Here is a 14,150-nt window from a genome sequence, read left to right on the forward strand (position 1 = left end):
ACTAAGTCACGTCGCATTCTGGTTCGTAATCTGTTATAGGTATAGTTCACCCAGAATGTAAAATCCTGTCATTCTTTTTTCACCCTCATGTCGTTCCAAACCTATATGCTGTTTATTTTTTAACATAGAACACAGGATAATGTTGTATTTATTTTTTTAATCCTTAAATGGCTCTTTTTCACACTATGCTATTTCAAAGTGACCACATTTGTGAAGCTTCAAAAAGGACAAACACTTTAAAAGCACAACATATTAAGTGCATATGACTTATGATCCTATATAAGTCCTCTGAAGCCATATGATAGCTTTATTTGAGAAAAACAAATTATATTTAAGTCGTTATTCTCTGATAATCTTCCCCTCCGCACAAGCTTGGGTTTGAACTCCATATGGACCACAAACAAATGCCACTTTTAAGAACTCATGCCAGGTTTGACATCATTAAATGCCAAGAAACATTTGTAACTTAATGTCATATGGCATATTTGATTTCAAAGCTTTGGTGAAGGGGAATATTTTTTGTGAATAAGTACTTAAATTTTGCCCTGCTCCTCACACAAAGCTATTATACGGCTTCAGAATGACTTGGAATATAGCACATATTCATATGGACTACTTAAAGGTGTATGGTTTTTTTATGGATGTCCAGATAAAAAAATGTCCACATTGCTGACATTGCTGCTGGTGTGTCCATGTGCAAGTTTATGCACTGACATTCGTACATCATATGGTGTAGATTTTTGGTATCAGAGCATTTTTTACAGTTCTTAAAGAAATATTCAGGGTTAATACAAGTTAAGCTCAATCAACAGCATTTGTGACAAAAAATAATTTTGACTTGTCTGCCCTTTGCTTTTAAAAAAGCAAAAAATTGAGGTTACAGTGAGATGTTTATGATGGGGGCCAATATTTGGAGGGTTTAAAGGTAGACATGTGAAGCTTGTAATTTAATAAAAGCACTTACAGCAGTTCTTCTGTTAAAACTCATTTACCATTTGAGCTGTAAAGTTGTCTGAAGTGTAATTTTTAGGGGCTCCGTTGAGTTTGTCGGTTTGTTTTGTATGTTTTGACATTTTCTGTCCCTCGTGTCTCGCAGGCACGGTCGGCATGCATGATCGGCATTTCCTAGGGAACACTGATTGTCCCTGAGGAGCGCTGATCATGCCACTGATTAGCGTGCCGAGCAACACCTGTTCTCCTCTAATTCACTCCCTTCTTAAGCGCGCCGTGTTCGCAGTATCTTTGCTAGATTGTTGTTTGATGTTGAGTACTAAACTCACTCTCTCTGCCTAGTTGGCTCTGTCTCGTGTATCTGTTGGTTGCCCGCATGTTGGGTGTGTTTTTGCCTTCCAGTATTCCTGCATGTCAGCTGGTCCTCCACAGAGGATATCGTCTCTGCCCGCATATCAGGAGTTCGCTCATCTCTGCTGGGCGTTGTTCTACACCTCACTAAGCTTCAACGGAGGATTCTACGAACCTGTTTCTGACTTCCACAACGCACACACTCATCCTACGAACACACTCTTCACGGATTGCCCCTTGCACCACTACGACATGCACGGTATTGGAGATTGCTTCCCGCTGCTGCAGCCGGTGCCGGAATTTTCTACGAAATCCTCATCCCAGTGACAGCTCATTATTACTGTTAATAAGTCCTTTGAACTGTTCCTCTGCTCTTGGGTTTGTTTGTCTCACTATCGTTCGTTACAGTTTCAGGGTTGGTTTGTTGACATTGCATCATTATGGCAACAGAGTTGTAAGATTGGCTATTACTTTACACAGAAAAGGTTAGTAAGAGATTTTATCACACTGAAATCATTTTAACATGCGTATTGTTTATGTCTTGTGGCTATAACTTTGAAACCGTGAATATTTTAACGTTTACAGATTGGCACCCATTCACTTCCATTTTAAGTGCCTCACTGTAACCCAGATTTATTTTGTATACATTTTTTTTGTCATTATAAAGAATGGTTTAAATTTTCTTTGGAACTTGACAAAAAAACAGCTTGGAACAGTGTGAGGGTGACTAAATAATGAATTTTGATATATTGTTTGGGGTGAACTATTCATTTAACAGGTAAAATAGCCTATATTTATGTTGACGCGTGTGTGTTACTCAGTCGCTTTGAGGCACCCTCGAAAGTGATGCTTCCCCTTGATTTGTAAGAGTACTGTAGGTGCACGTCGCTCGCTTCTCCCATAATCCTCTAATACTCTTCATTGATCTGTCAGTTTGAGCATGATTAATTCCATCCATGCTTAATTGTGGGACGATGGTTTTAGGAAGTGTAAAAGCCATGATCCGCCTAACAGTGGAATTTTTCAGCGGATATTTATGTTTTTATATTCTTTGTCTTTTTAAAAAGAAAAAAACAATTGTATAGTATGTTTTTTTATTTCTGAGAGCACTAGTACATTTATTGGAATTATACTTTGTTTTTGTGTATCTATTTATTTTATCACTGGTTCTCTCCTTTCCATTTCTTGTGCACACTCACGATTGGAGCAGAAATACTCCGCTGCATCTTTATGCTGCATTACCACAGAGGTTCTGAAGGTTTTAAATGCCACTGAGGAATTACTTGGAGAGGCTGAAGTTCATGACTCTTCTCCAGCTAGCACGCCACTGTCATCCGGACCAGAAAACAGGAAGCTGGACCAGCACCTCACCAAGATGGAGGAAAATGTGAGACCCGTGATATTGCTTTTGTTTTTGGTGTTGTTTGACTTTTATTGCTCTTCTGTACCAATGATCTGCTGTTAAATGTATTCCTCTAATCTGCTTTCTGACCTAAATCTACCTTGTTTGCAGGTGTATTTAGCTGCTGGTGCTGTGTACAGCCTTGAGGGGGCACTGAGTGACTTAGAAGAATGTGCTCGCAGCATCAGCAGCTCCACCACAGAAACTGAACTGGCCTTCTTGGAAGACCAGGTGGCCACTGCTGCTGCTCAGGTGCAGCAGTCTGAGCTCCAGGTGTGTGTGTGTGTGTGTGTGTGTGTGTGTGTGTGTGTGTGTGTGTGTGTGTGTGTGTGTGTGTGTGTGTGGAATAATGCCTTCCGATTGTAAAATATATAGAATATATTTATTCTTTTCCATGTAGATCTCAGATATTGAGGCAAGAATATCAGCTCTCAAGTCAGCTGGTCTGAATGTATCTACATGCACACGGTTTTCCAAATGCAAGTCTAAATCTATGGTGAGTTTCATCCCAACTTTGACGTTTGACTTACAACTACAAGAGCACTGGATACATTTAAACTAATTATAACAGTAATAAGTTGGGTTCATGATTCTCTTTATGATAAGGGTTTGGTGTCTTACGTTTAAAGCCTGTTAACATTAATATGTAGTAGAGGTAGACTGATATGTGGGTTTTACCGATCAATTAATCGGTGCCAATAGTAGCTTTTTGGAACTATCGTTTACTACAAAAATCAATGTTGATCGTTGCAGATCATATATTTTATCGTGTCTCCAACTTGGCAGAAATTTATTTTGATTGGCTGGCTGCTATAGGCAACTCTTATGAGACAGAGTTGTTTAGAGACAAAGTTTTTATCAGCTTATCAGTAAAGTGTTATTCGGAAATTACCAGGTGGCTACAATGAGCACATCTGAGGAAGAACTAGTTGAAAAACGGTTAGATTTTTTTAAAACTTGAACTCACCACGCACCCCATCGAGAGCGAGAACCACATTATAGGGACCACGAGGAGGTTAACCCAACGTGACTCTACCCACCCTAACAACCGGGCCAACTGGTTGCTTAGGAAGCCTGACTGGAGTCACTCAGAATGCCCTGGATTTGAACTCGTGCCTCCAGGTGTGGTAGTCAGCGTCTTTACTTGCTGAGCTACCCAGGCCCCCCAGAAATGTTGATGTTATTGTTTAATTGAATTATATCCTATATATGAAGTAATTTCCATATTAAACAAGAAGTAAACTGTCAAAAATAATGTTGAATTTCTTGTATGATGGCCAGCAATCAATTTCAGTCACTGATTACAGGACCAAGGTTGCAACCCTAATATACTGTGTGTGTGCGTGCGTGTGTATATATATATATATATATATATATATATATATATATATTATATATTTAAGCAATATCACACAAGCAAGAGTGCTATATGGCACTAAATCAGCACTGCTGTGATTTGTCCGCAGGCTGAGTGCCACAGGTAATCACAGCAGTGCTGATTTAGTGCCATATAGCATAATTGAGAGTGTGATATTGCTTATATACAACAGTTCAATTGTAGACAGACAGACATATCCTTAATCTAGAAAATAAATAGTAATTTGGTAAATACTTCATTTCAAAATAAGAGTGTCAAAATAAGTAATTGTTTATAGTTAATATTCCCATGTTATGCATGAAATCTTTTTTTTCCTGGTTATTATTTGGGATTTTGGTTGATCAATAAACTGCATCTGGGATTTTATATATTTTGTATTTCTATAGCTATCCATACCCATCATAATATGGAAAGACTGATTTTTATTTTACATTCTATTTATTGATTTAAAAATTAAATACATTTAAATAAAATCTGCCAATTAATCGGTTATCTGCATTTTCCACCACCTTAGGTATCGTTATTTACAAAATCCACTATTGGTCGTCCTCTAATATATAGTTTACTTATTATTAGTTGTCTGATGCACTGACAGAAAGGATTGTTTTCCATAAAGGGGCAATAAATGTCCCCTGGATTTGTTTTTCTGAGGGATTTATTAAGTTTATTTGGGCATTTTTTTCTAAACATAAAAAATATACTTTGTAATCCTTTTATTCAAATAATTAAATGTATAAAATTCATTAACAAAAGTTCTCAATCTAAATATTTAGCCTCCTACTCAAAAATAAAAATACTTTTTGCCTCGAGCCCAACTTAATTTCTCACACTTGCCTGACATAATATTTTTCCTGTGTCAGCCCCAGACGCTGGACTCTTCACGCCATCAGAGGAGAAAGTTACCTGCTCCTCCTCTCAGAAGTCTATCATCAGGTATGAACACACTTAAATACATCACTAATATTTCACACCCTGTTTTAAAAATTCACCCCAAAAAGATGTCATGTCATTCCAAACCCATATGACTTTCTGTCTTCTGTGGAACACAATGTCCATAAGCACCATGAAAGGTCCATAGAAGTAGTGCAGATGACTTTTGCACTATATTCCAAGTCTTCTGAAGACATATGATATCTTTGGGCGAGAAACAGACCAAAATTGTAATCATAATTCTGTACAGGATCTTCCTCTCCACCATCACTCTCAAATATAATTTGCTCTTGTATTCAGTTTTCATATAGCATGTCAAGACATGTCGTGCCATGGTCCAACTTTAACCTGTTAAAGATATGAAATATCCAATATTACTTAATTCCCGGTCTTGTTTCATGTTTAGGATCTTATCTATGGATTATCTTTTAAAAGTCTCTCAAATCCTCTGCCACAAAGTCAGTCACATTTTCAGAAATGCAAAAATGCTCAAGTCTTTTATTTGTTCATCATGTGCTGTCGAGTGTATGTGTGACCATGTCTTTTCAACCCACTAACATCCCAGAAGCAACAATTCCATCTGCTTCACAGAAAAGAGCACCATTTTTCTTCCTTTGACGTTGAGCATGAGAAGAATGAAAGAAAAAAAATCTGGTTTCACACCAAGTGACATTGCACATTTTGATTTGAAAAGAAAGGTGAAATGGGCAACCAGTGAAAAGGTGCTAGACTAAATGCAACGTGTAGAGAAACACATGGAGAAGAAAGAGAAGACGCTCCATTAGGGAAGACACAGTGAGCTGGCTGGCAGTATTATCTCTTTTTCACTCTTATCTTCTAAATCTTCCCACTAATTAAAAGGGTTTCTCTTTAGCTCAAGCCATTGATATGAACATGAATCATGTTGATTCCTTTATTTCACATTAGCTGCTGCTTCAAAGGACAAACTCACTTGTTCCAGATTAGCTGTTAGTCAGACATCCTACCAATGGCAAAACAAGGTGATGGCCAGCTTGTAGGTGCTCTAAAGTGGTTCTTCAGTCAATGTTGCATCTCGTAACATTGTGTGACAGCTCATTTTCTCCTTATACTCTTTTGCATTGAATCAGAATCCATGTGGTTACATCAGAAAGCTCATACTTTATGTTTGCAGTGTGTGATCTCGAAGGGGTCATAACATGAAAAATCTAATTTTCTTTGATCTTTTGAAATATAAGAGTATTGTGGATGTATACTGTAACTTTCTGAATTCAAAAGTGCTTCCCCTGTCCAAAAATACCAATTATTGAAAATAAGCTACCAAAACAGCTGTTTCTGAAATGCTGATTTCTAACATCAGAAACCCAAATTAAATAAAGGAGAAGTTTAATTACTCACCCGTGTGTTGTTTTCAAACCTATATGATTTACTTTTTCCATGAAACAGAAAAGGAGATGTTTGGCAGAATGTTAGCCACTCTCAGCCTTTCATTGTATTGGGGAAAAAAGGGCACCATCTATGGGTGTTTCTATAACTATGGACACTTTCTTTTCCCAGGGGTTTATTTTTTCAAATGTTTTCTTTTTGTTGTATGAAAGCGTCATAACTGAATTGCATCCTTTTTACTAGGCCTTTATCATTTATTTTTGGTACTTTTCAAATGCCTTTTATATATAGATTTGACAGTTTTATGCTTTTCCCAGACCCAGACTTTCAATATTAAGCTATGAAAATCCATTATAAAATACAAATTATTACATGTTTAAAACTACGATCATCTAAACAAAGAGTGACATAAGCCATTTGAATATTTATATTGTATTTCTTTCAATTTCCAAAAAATTACCAGTCCCGCACACCATTCAGTTTGCTTTCCACCACACCAAACAATTTTTCTCCTAATATAGTTTATTATAAAAGTTAGTGTACTTCTTTACTTAGTCGATAAAAGTGTCTGTAAAGAGCATGCTTGAGATGAAATATGCGACAAGTGATGTTTGATGAAAAAAAAACTGTGTTAATATCACTTATGAGCATAATATCTTTATTGGACATCATGCCAATCAAGCTTTAATTTTGGAAAATTATGCAAAAAGTGTGAAAATATTATTTAATTGTATGTATTTAGGAAGCATAAAATGTTAGCTATGAAATTAGACTTGACAAAATAAAGGAGCTGACCATTTTCTAAAAAAAAAATGTAAAAATTACACTGTGGTGGGAATTTTTATTGCTTAAAAAATAAAAAAGTGACAAAAATGACACGGTAAATATGTGGTGCATGAACATTCACAGTTAGACAGAGTAGACAAAAATAGTGAAAGTGTGTAAAATGTTCTGTCGAGACTACTTTCAAGAAGTCCACAGTGCTAAAAGAATAAAGAAACACTTCTTCTTTCTTCAAACAGTCTCCTCGGTGTTCCACTGAAGAAAGTCACAGGTTTGGAATGACATGAGTGTGAGTAAATGGTGACAGAATTAAAATTTTTGGGTGATGAATCCCTTACACACACAAGTGTCCATATTACACATCATTAACACCTATTTGCTTTTCAGAATCTTAACTAGCCTAGTCAAATTGAACTTAAAAATTACTAGTTATGGAGTAATATTTTGGGAAGTCTGGCAAACTTTGAGCTGTCCCTGGCTCTGAGTAGCACCTTTCGCTCCCCTTTATGTTTTCCCCATAATGCACATGACAATTGTAAGAACAGCCTTTTTAAGGTAATCGATTCTTGTAATTCGATTTTGTAAATTTCCGTGCTGGTCTAAGAGGCCCAAGTTTTAAAACACATCTGCACAATATGGCAAAATAAGGTAATGAAAATTGATTTCCACAACAACTCTGTCTGTTTACAATGTTTGCCCTTGTATGAGATATATTTTATGACTCAGAAATGACTTGCATATGTCCTCTAAGAGTGTATTTGAAATTTCATCCATGCAGAAAAGGAAGTCAAACCCGAGCCACAGGTGAGATCTATGAAGCCATTACAACCGGAAATGTGACCCCCCCCCAATGTTTCTCAAATATGGCTCCGTATCACTTCAGTATTTGACTGCTAGGACCATCAGGCTGTTCCACACTAGTGCCTTGATCCAACTTCTGGTCCTCCAATGTGATAAGCATTAACTCTACTTGTCAACCCCAAGCCTGATCACAACCCATGTAGGTTTGGCCTCATATCTGACCCTTTGAACTCTATCAAAACCAGGAGCTCTACACCTCTGTGCTCCAGAAACTGGGGGACTTCCCTCTCTGCCTTAATGGAGACCACACTCCTCATGAACCACCACAGAGGGTTGTAATTATAGTGTTATACACATGTAATTACTGTATGTATAACAGAGATGGACAATGGTAAATGTTAACAAGCTGGGACTTCACCTCTTAATCTTTTTCTAACTGTTTGCTGAGTGTTGTACATGTTTGAATTCTGTATGTTGGCAATGTGACTGGAAAAAAAAACATATAGGATGACTATGTGACCTGCAAAAGCGGCTGGATCACATTTGGTAAATGTTTAAAATGTCTATGTGAAAGTAAACAAAATACCTGCAGGACCTGTTTGATGTAAATTCGTCAGTTTTGTCTCATATCTGGTGCAAATAACTCCAAATAACTCCGATTAATTGGCAGGAAAAAAAATTTTTTTTCCGATCATAATTTTTTTATTTGTTCCTTAAAGGCACTGTTGTCGATGAAACTATTCAAAACAACAGTGAAAATTAATTATTGTAAAATAATTTTTGGAGGAAAAAGTGTCTACTACTATTTATTACTACTTGACCATCTTGCCATATAATGAGTATAATGTGTACACACATAAGTGTGTGCACACATGTAAACATGTGTGCTGAATAATAAACCCTCTCTGTAGTCACATTTGTGTACAAATCAACCCAGGCTAGCCGGTGACCTCTTGAGTATGAATATCAAATCAATTCCAACTCAATAAGAAGCACTTTTGTAATTTCTCCTAAAGCGTTGTGGACTTTGTCGACTCCTGATATTCTTTTTTTAATCTGAAATGCCCAGAAGTTACATGGTGTTCTCAGAGTTTTGCATTTCTGTTCAAATTCAGCTATAAACAAAGATATGCATACATTTTAGGACAAGCCAAAATAGTAATATTTCAGCAGTGCTAATTGCTCTGCAACTGATACAAATCTATAGGAATAGTAACGATAACCATTAGCAAAATACTAAAATAGCATGTGTTACACTTTTTCCCATTTGAGGAAAAATAAACCTGATATTATACCTCAGTGTGCTGAAATTGTAAAGCTAAAGTAAGTCATATTGTCTTACAAAGTGACTAAGATGACTCTAGGCTACTTGTATATCCAAGCACATTATGCAGACTATAAGGCCTTCTAGATAACGGAAATCACAAAAAGAAAGATTGATTGAAAGTTGATTTTCTGTTGTTATTTGATCTTCAGATTGTAATCTAAATACAAGTATTGTGTTCCGTAACAGAGCAAGAGTTACCTTATTGAGGTTTCCACAGAAGCATTTACTTTTTTCCCATTGGAAACCCCTTGTTTGTTTTGTGTTGTTGAGGCAATTGAGAATAACCATAATAATCATATTTAAAATAATATTTGCACCATCCTCCTACTTTGCCTTCACCATTCGACTCCCCACAGAGGAGCTGTTATTTCCTCTGTGTCTCAAACGGATCCTGTTCCTTGTTGTTGTCTATGCCAATGTTGGTGTATAATAGCATGTATCGCATTTATAATAGATGTAAAAAGTCCCATGAAAAGCACAGTCAAGAAATTGAATATGTCCTACAGTGTCATGTATTTTTCTATTTTAAAATGTATGAAATTAAAATACAAAAAGAGAAGAGGCGGTTATGAAATATCGTAGGCTCTATTGTGTTTTGGGTTTGTTTGTTTATTGACTGCAAGGACATGAGTCTTGTGGATTTTAACTATAAAGTGTTAACTGGATGAAAAAGAAACTATACTGATATGAAAAGAAAAAGCCACTGAATTCTCATGTGCCAAAATTGTTCTTTCAGAAACAGTGTTCAACTATACATGAATAAATCTGCATTCCTAAAGAAGCTCAGAACTGCTCCTGTTTCTTGTTGTGGAATGGTTTGAAACGGCTGAAACTTTATTTGCAAGACATAGGCCCAATAAACACACTTAATTTGTGTACTTCAATTGTGGAGCTGTAGATGCATAATCCATCGTCCAGCTGCAGACCCGCAGCACCACCAGTTTCAGAACCCCAGCGCCAGAACCTGAAGTGAGGGGCGGAGTTATTGACAATGAGACAAGCATGGCGGAGAGCATGGTGAGTTGTGTAACGTTTTTGACATCATGTTATCGCATATATTAAGTTCAGCGTTTATCTGCTAAATATTTAATTTGTGCATAACTTTATCATCTTAATGAAGCTTGAATATGTTGTCATACTTTACTGTATTAAAAAAAAAAATCTACGGATGGTTCGATACATTTTTGCGTGTTGTAAATGAGCCTTGCGGTGACGTTTTGAAGACATCTTGTGAAGGTGTTAAAGTGTTTGTTCCACGTTCCTCTGTTATATGCATTGTTTCTGAGTTAATGTTACCTTATAGTTTAGGTTTTTTTTTTTTACGTTGAGATTATTGTGTGGTGCTTTCATCTCTTGTAGAGACATTTCGAATGAATGAAGACCACAAGGAAAAGGCCCGCAACAATCTCCTGGAACAGTCAGAAGCTTCCAGAGAACCCTTTCTATTTCATTTTGTGTTCAGGGATGACATGGAGTTATTTTAGCAAGAATGTAAGGACAAAATGGGCCTGAGAGTGAATTCCTCATTTGATACATTTTAAGTTTAATTTATACAGGATTGTCATGATAAAATGGGCCTAGGGGTGAATTGGTCATTTGTTGTATATATTTTTATTGTTTCTTTTAAAATTATGCTGAATTTTCTCTCTCTTTTAGTTTTTTGACATGTTTTATTTTACATAAAGAAAAATGCATGCTGCACATGTTCTTGTGAAATAAAGTATATTTTATATAAAATGCCCATAAGTTTCAAGCATTTTTTTCACCATCATGATCAGGAAGTAACTCTCATAATACAATGAAACGGATAACTATATACAATTATATTACACAAGATCAATGTTTTAAAGTGCTTATTGTACTGTACCTTAAAGAATCATTATAACATACGTATAAAGTATGATGTTTCGTTTGTAATAAAAGCAAAGTACTCTCCAAAATGTTAGGTGGCGCTACTCGGTTTCGAACGTAAGCTCCGCCCCTCACTTCAGGTTCTGGCGCTGGGGTTCTGAAACTGGTGGTGCTGCGGGTCTGCAGCTGGATACTATTGGCATGCTTTGATTTACTCTTGAAATGTAGTTTTACTACTTCAAATGTTGGCTCCTTTATAACAAATTGCTTTTGTTTTCTCATTTGCTAAGTTAATTTGGATATAATAGTGTGCCAAATGAATCAATGTAAATGTGCTAATAAGAGGAAAAGGGGTCAAGTATACATACATTTGTTGATTTATTTATTAATATATATTGCATTTAAAATATGTACAGATATTTTCATTTGCCACTTAGATTATTGGAAATAAATATTGAGGGACACATAGCCAGATAGAGTATAAGAGAATGGTAATTATACACACTAATACACTTGAATAATTACAGGAAGCAGGCAGCTGTGAGCATGAGGATGTCACGGTAACCAGTCTGAATCGTCCTCTGCCAGTGCGCTACGCAAGCTCTCTTTATTCCTGAAAGTGTTCAAGAGGATCTCCAGAGATTTGACCACCGGCTGCAGCCCACTTCCACTTTGTCTCTTCCCAAACCGCCCAATGGGCCTCACACCGCGCCCTACATACCAGAATGGGTCAATCTCTGGACCTGATTAAAACAGATTTTAAAAAAAATGGTTACTATTAAGTGCATATTTGAGACATACAATTTCAAACTGTTTTTTGTCTTTTTCAGAATAATACGTCTTAGTAAGCAAAGCTTGAAACATCTTTGGAGCACTTTCTAAGAAACCTCTTGATACTGTAGTAAATGTTTTATAGGATAACTAAAAATGCGCTTTACAAGGTAACAAATGAACTGGTTTCAATACTGAAGGAAACAGATAACATTAGATTAAACCAATGGGAGTAATGGAAAGAATTGGTCACATCAGGTAGAAATAACTCCTTAAGGTATCTACTGTACAGTGTTATGTATGTGAACTGTGTACTGTATGTATATCATTATAAAAGTATTTTAAGGCATTGTAATGTATTCACTTTTTAAAACACCTTGTAATCATGTGAATTTTCTCATAAATAATTGTAGCACTGTTTATTCATACTCACATATTCACGGATAAGCCTTTAAAGGGTATAATGCATTAAAACACATTATCAATACCACATTTCTTATATAATGTGTTATAATGCATTATATTATTTAATGCATTATAATTTGTTTTTTATAATGCATTAAAACAAATTATCAATACCACATTTCTTATATAATGTGTTATAATGCATTATTCTTTAAAATGTATAAAAATATATTTATTATAACTTACAATTACTTAGGATATAATACAATTGATTATAAGGCATAATTAATGTATTAAAATACCTTTACAATGCATTATATGCTTCAAAGAAGGTGTTATCCAGATCTTATTAGAATGAGTTTATAACTGTGATTACATTTATTGAAAAGTTATAACGGATTGTATAATATTGTATAATATTTATTAAGAGTAGGATTACACTATGTATTATACTACAGATTACACTATTTATTAGAAGTAATTATGAATACCTTTATAAAGCAATAACTTCAGCGCATGCGTAAAACTCTAAGAGATGGTCCACTGTCTTGCTATTGCACACTGCTCTGTTTATCATTCACGCGCAACAGTCTTTTGTGGCAATGTAATAGTATATGAATAACGTGTATTAAAATGAAGTTAAACTCACTTCTGTTATCGACGTTGTGGACGATGTGGAGGTCGTGCTCTACTGTGGTTCCCTGTGCATATGTCGCAGTCGTGGACAGAATGAGCAGCAGCAGGAACGCGACCATCCCCAACCGCGACCGCATCAGGCACTTTGTCACCGGCTGAGCTAACGCGTCAGGCAGCATGCTGGGTCTGGATACAGGGCACTGGAGAAGACAGAGTATGTGCAGAGAAGTAAGCGCAATTTTAAACACTTCAAAATATAAATGTAAGTTTTTATGCTTTCATATAAACTTGTATTAATATAATATTTTCATTAAATTGAACTAATGCTTATAAGAATAGTCATCGGCATTCAAATAGGATAGGATTATATGTAGCCTAAACATATTACATTTCTAACTATTTTAATGTAGGCCTACAACATCTACTTAATTGGGTAACACTTTACAAAAAAGTTCAATTTGTTAACATGAACTAATGAACCATTGTAATCTTATTAACTGGCATTAACAAGCAGGCTATTTGTTAGCGGGCGTTCACACAGGACGCGTTCTTGCATTCAAAAACAGAATCAGAAACAGGAGAATTTCTCCTGTTTAATATTTAAAAAAATAAAATAAAATATCAAAAAATCCTGTGTAAACGAGCGCTAGACTCAAGTAAAAAAGAAGGAGAAAAAATATAGGCTATATTATTTTCAAATTAGTTTCTGTAAAGAAATTATCTTTACAGATCACCAAAAGCTGTTGAAACTGATGAAAGTGCTTTAGACTTACGTGTGTGTCTTTGGACGCTTGCTCTTCAGTAGGCTAGGTGTTTCAGGGGCGAGAGTTCCTTCTTCAGTCTTTCAGTAGTTCAGATATGTGAAGATGTCGCGTTTTTATAGCCCTTTCGCAAGTGTCACAAAATGGATTAGATCGCGTCAAACTCACAGGACATACCTCCTTACACACACGAGTACGCACGCACGCACACATCATCCCCTTCAGCTTCAGCATCCTCTCTGTACTCCTTTGATCCCTTGACTCGGACCCATCACTGTGAAAGAGAAACAGACACGCCCTGACGCACTTCATCAGCGAGTCTCTGACACACACACACACACACACACACACACACACACACACACACTTGTTGTGTTTCCATGTTTTATGGGGACTTTCCATAGACATAATGGTTTTTATACTGTACAAACTTTATAT

The 14,150-nt window shown here is 36.1% G+C and overlaps 2 protein-coding genes across 3 annotated transcripts in view; one reads left to right on the forward strand and one right to left on the reverse strand.

Moving 5' to 3' along the window:
• LOC127634866 (rab effector MyRIP-like) overlaps positions 1-10,060 on the forward strand; it is a 189,195-nt gene extending 179,135 nt beyond the window's left edge. For both annotated transcript variants that reach the window (XM_052114590.1, XM_052114591.1), the window contains exons 11-15: positions 2,513-2,689; positions 2,816-2,977; positions 3,105-3,200; positions 4,943-5,015; positions 7,939-10,060. In XM_052114590.1, the coding sequence (XP_051970550.1) occupies positions 2,513-2,689; positions 2,816-2,977; positions 3,105-3,200; positions 4,943-5,015; positions 7,939-8,000 (570 nt within the window). In that variant the 3' untranslated portion in view covers positions 8,001-10,060. The remainder of the gene's footprint in view (positions 1-2,512; positions 2,690-2,815; positions 2,978-3,104; positions 3,201-4,942; positions 5,016-7,938) is intronic.
• A 1,456-nt stretch (positions 10,061-11,516) lies between these two features.
• Positions 11,517-13,789, reverse strand: LOC127634879 (prolactin-releasing peptide-like). The gene is made up of 3 exons (XM_052114610.1): positions 13,725-13,789; positions 12,965-13,151; positions 11,517-11,882 (listed from the first exon to the last, which is right to left on the reverse strand). Exons 2-3 carry the CDS (start codon positions 13,128-13,130, stop codon positions 11,695-11,697), a joined length of 354 nt encoding a protein of 117 aa, XP_051970570.1. The 5' UTR covers positions 13,131-13,151; positions 13,725-13,789; the 3' UTR covers positions 11,517-11,694.
• Between the last annotated feature and the right edge of the window lie 361 nt (positions 13,790-14,150).

The sequence above is a fragment of the Xyrauchen texanus genome, chromosome 42 (assembly GCF_025860055.1).
Source record: "Xyrauchen texanus isolate HMW12.3.18 chromosome 42, RBS_HiC_50CHRs, whole genome shotgun sequence".
Lineage (NCBI taxonomy): Eukaryota > Metazoa > Chordata > Actinopteri > Cypriniformes > Catostomidae > Xyrauchen > Xyrauchen texanus.

Coding starts and splice junctions, on each gene's coding strand:
- LOC127634879 (XM_052114610.1), bottom strand. CDS start 13,130: ATGCTGCCTGACGCGTTAGCTCAGCCGGTGACAAAGTGCCTGATGCGG. Junction 11,883..12,964: donor CCACAACGTCGATAACAGAA/GTGAGTTTAACT, acceptor TGTTTTAATCAG/GTCCAGAGATTGACCCATTC.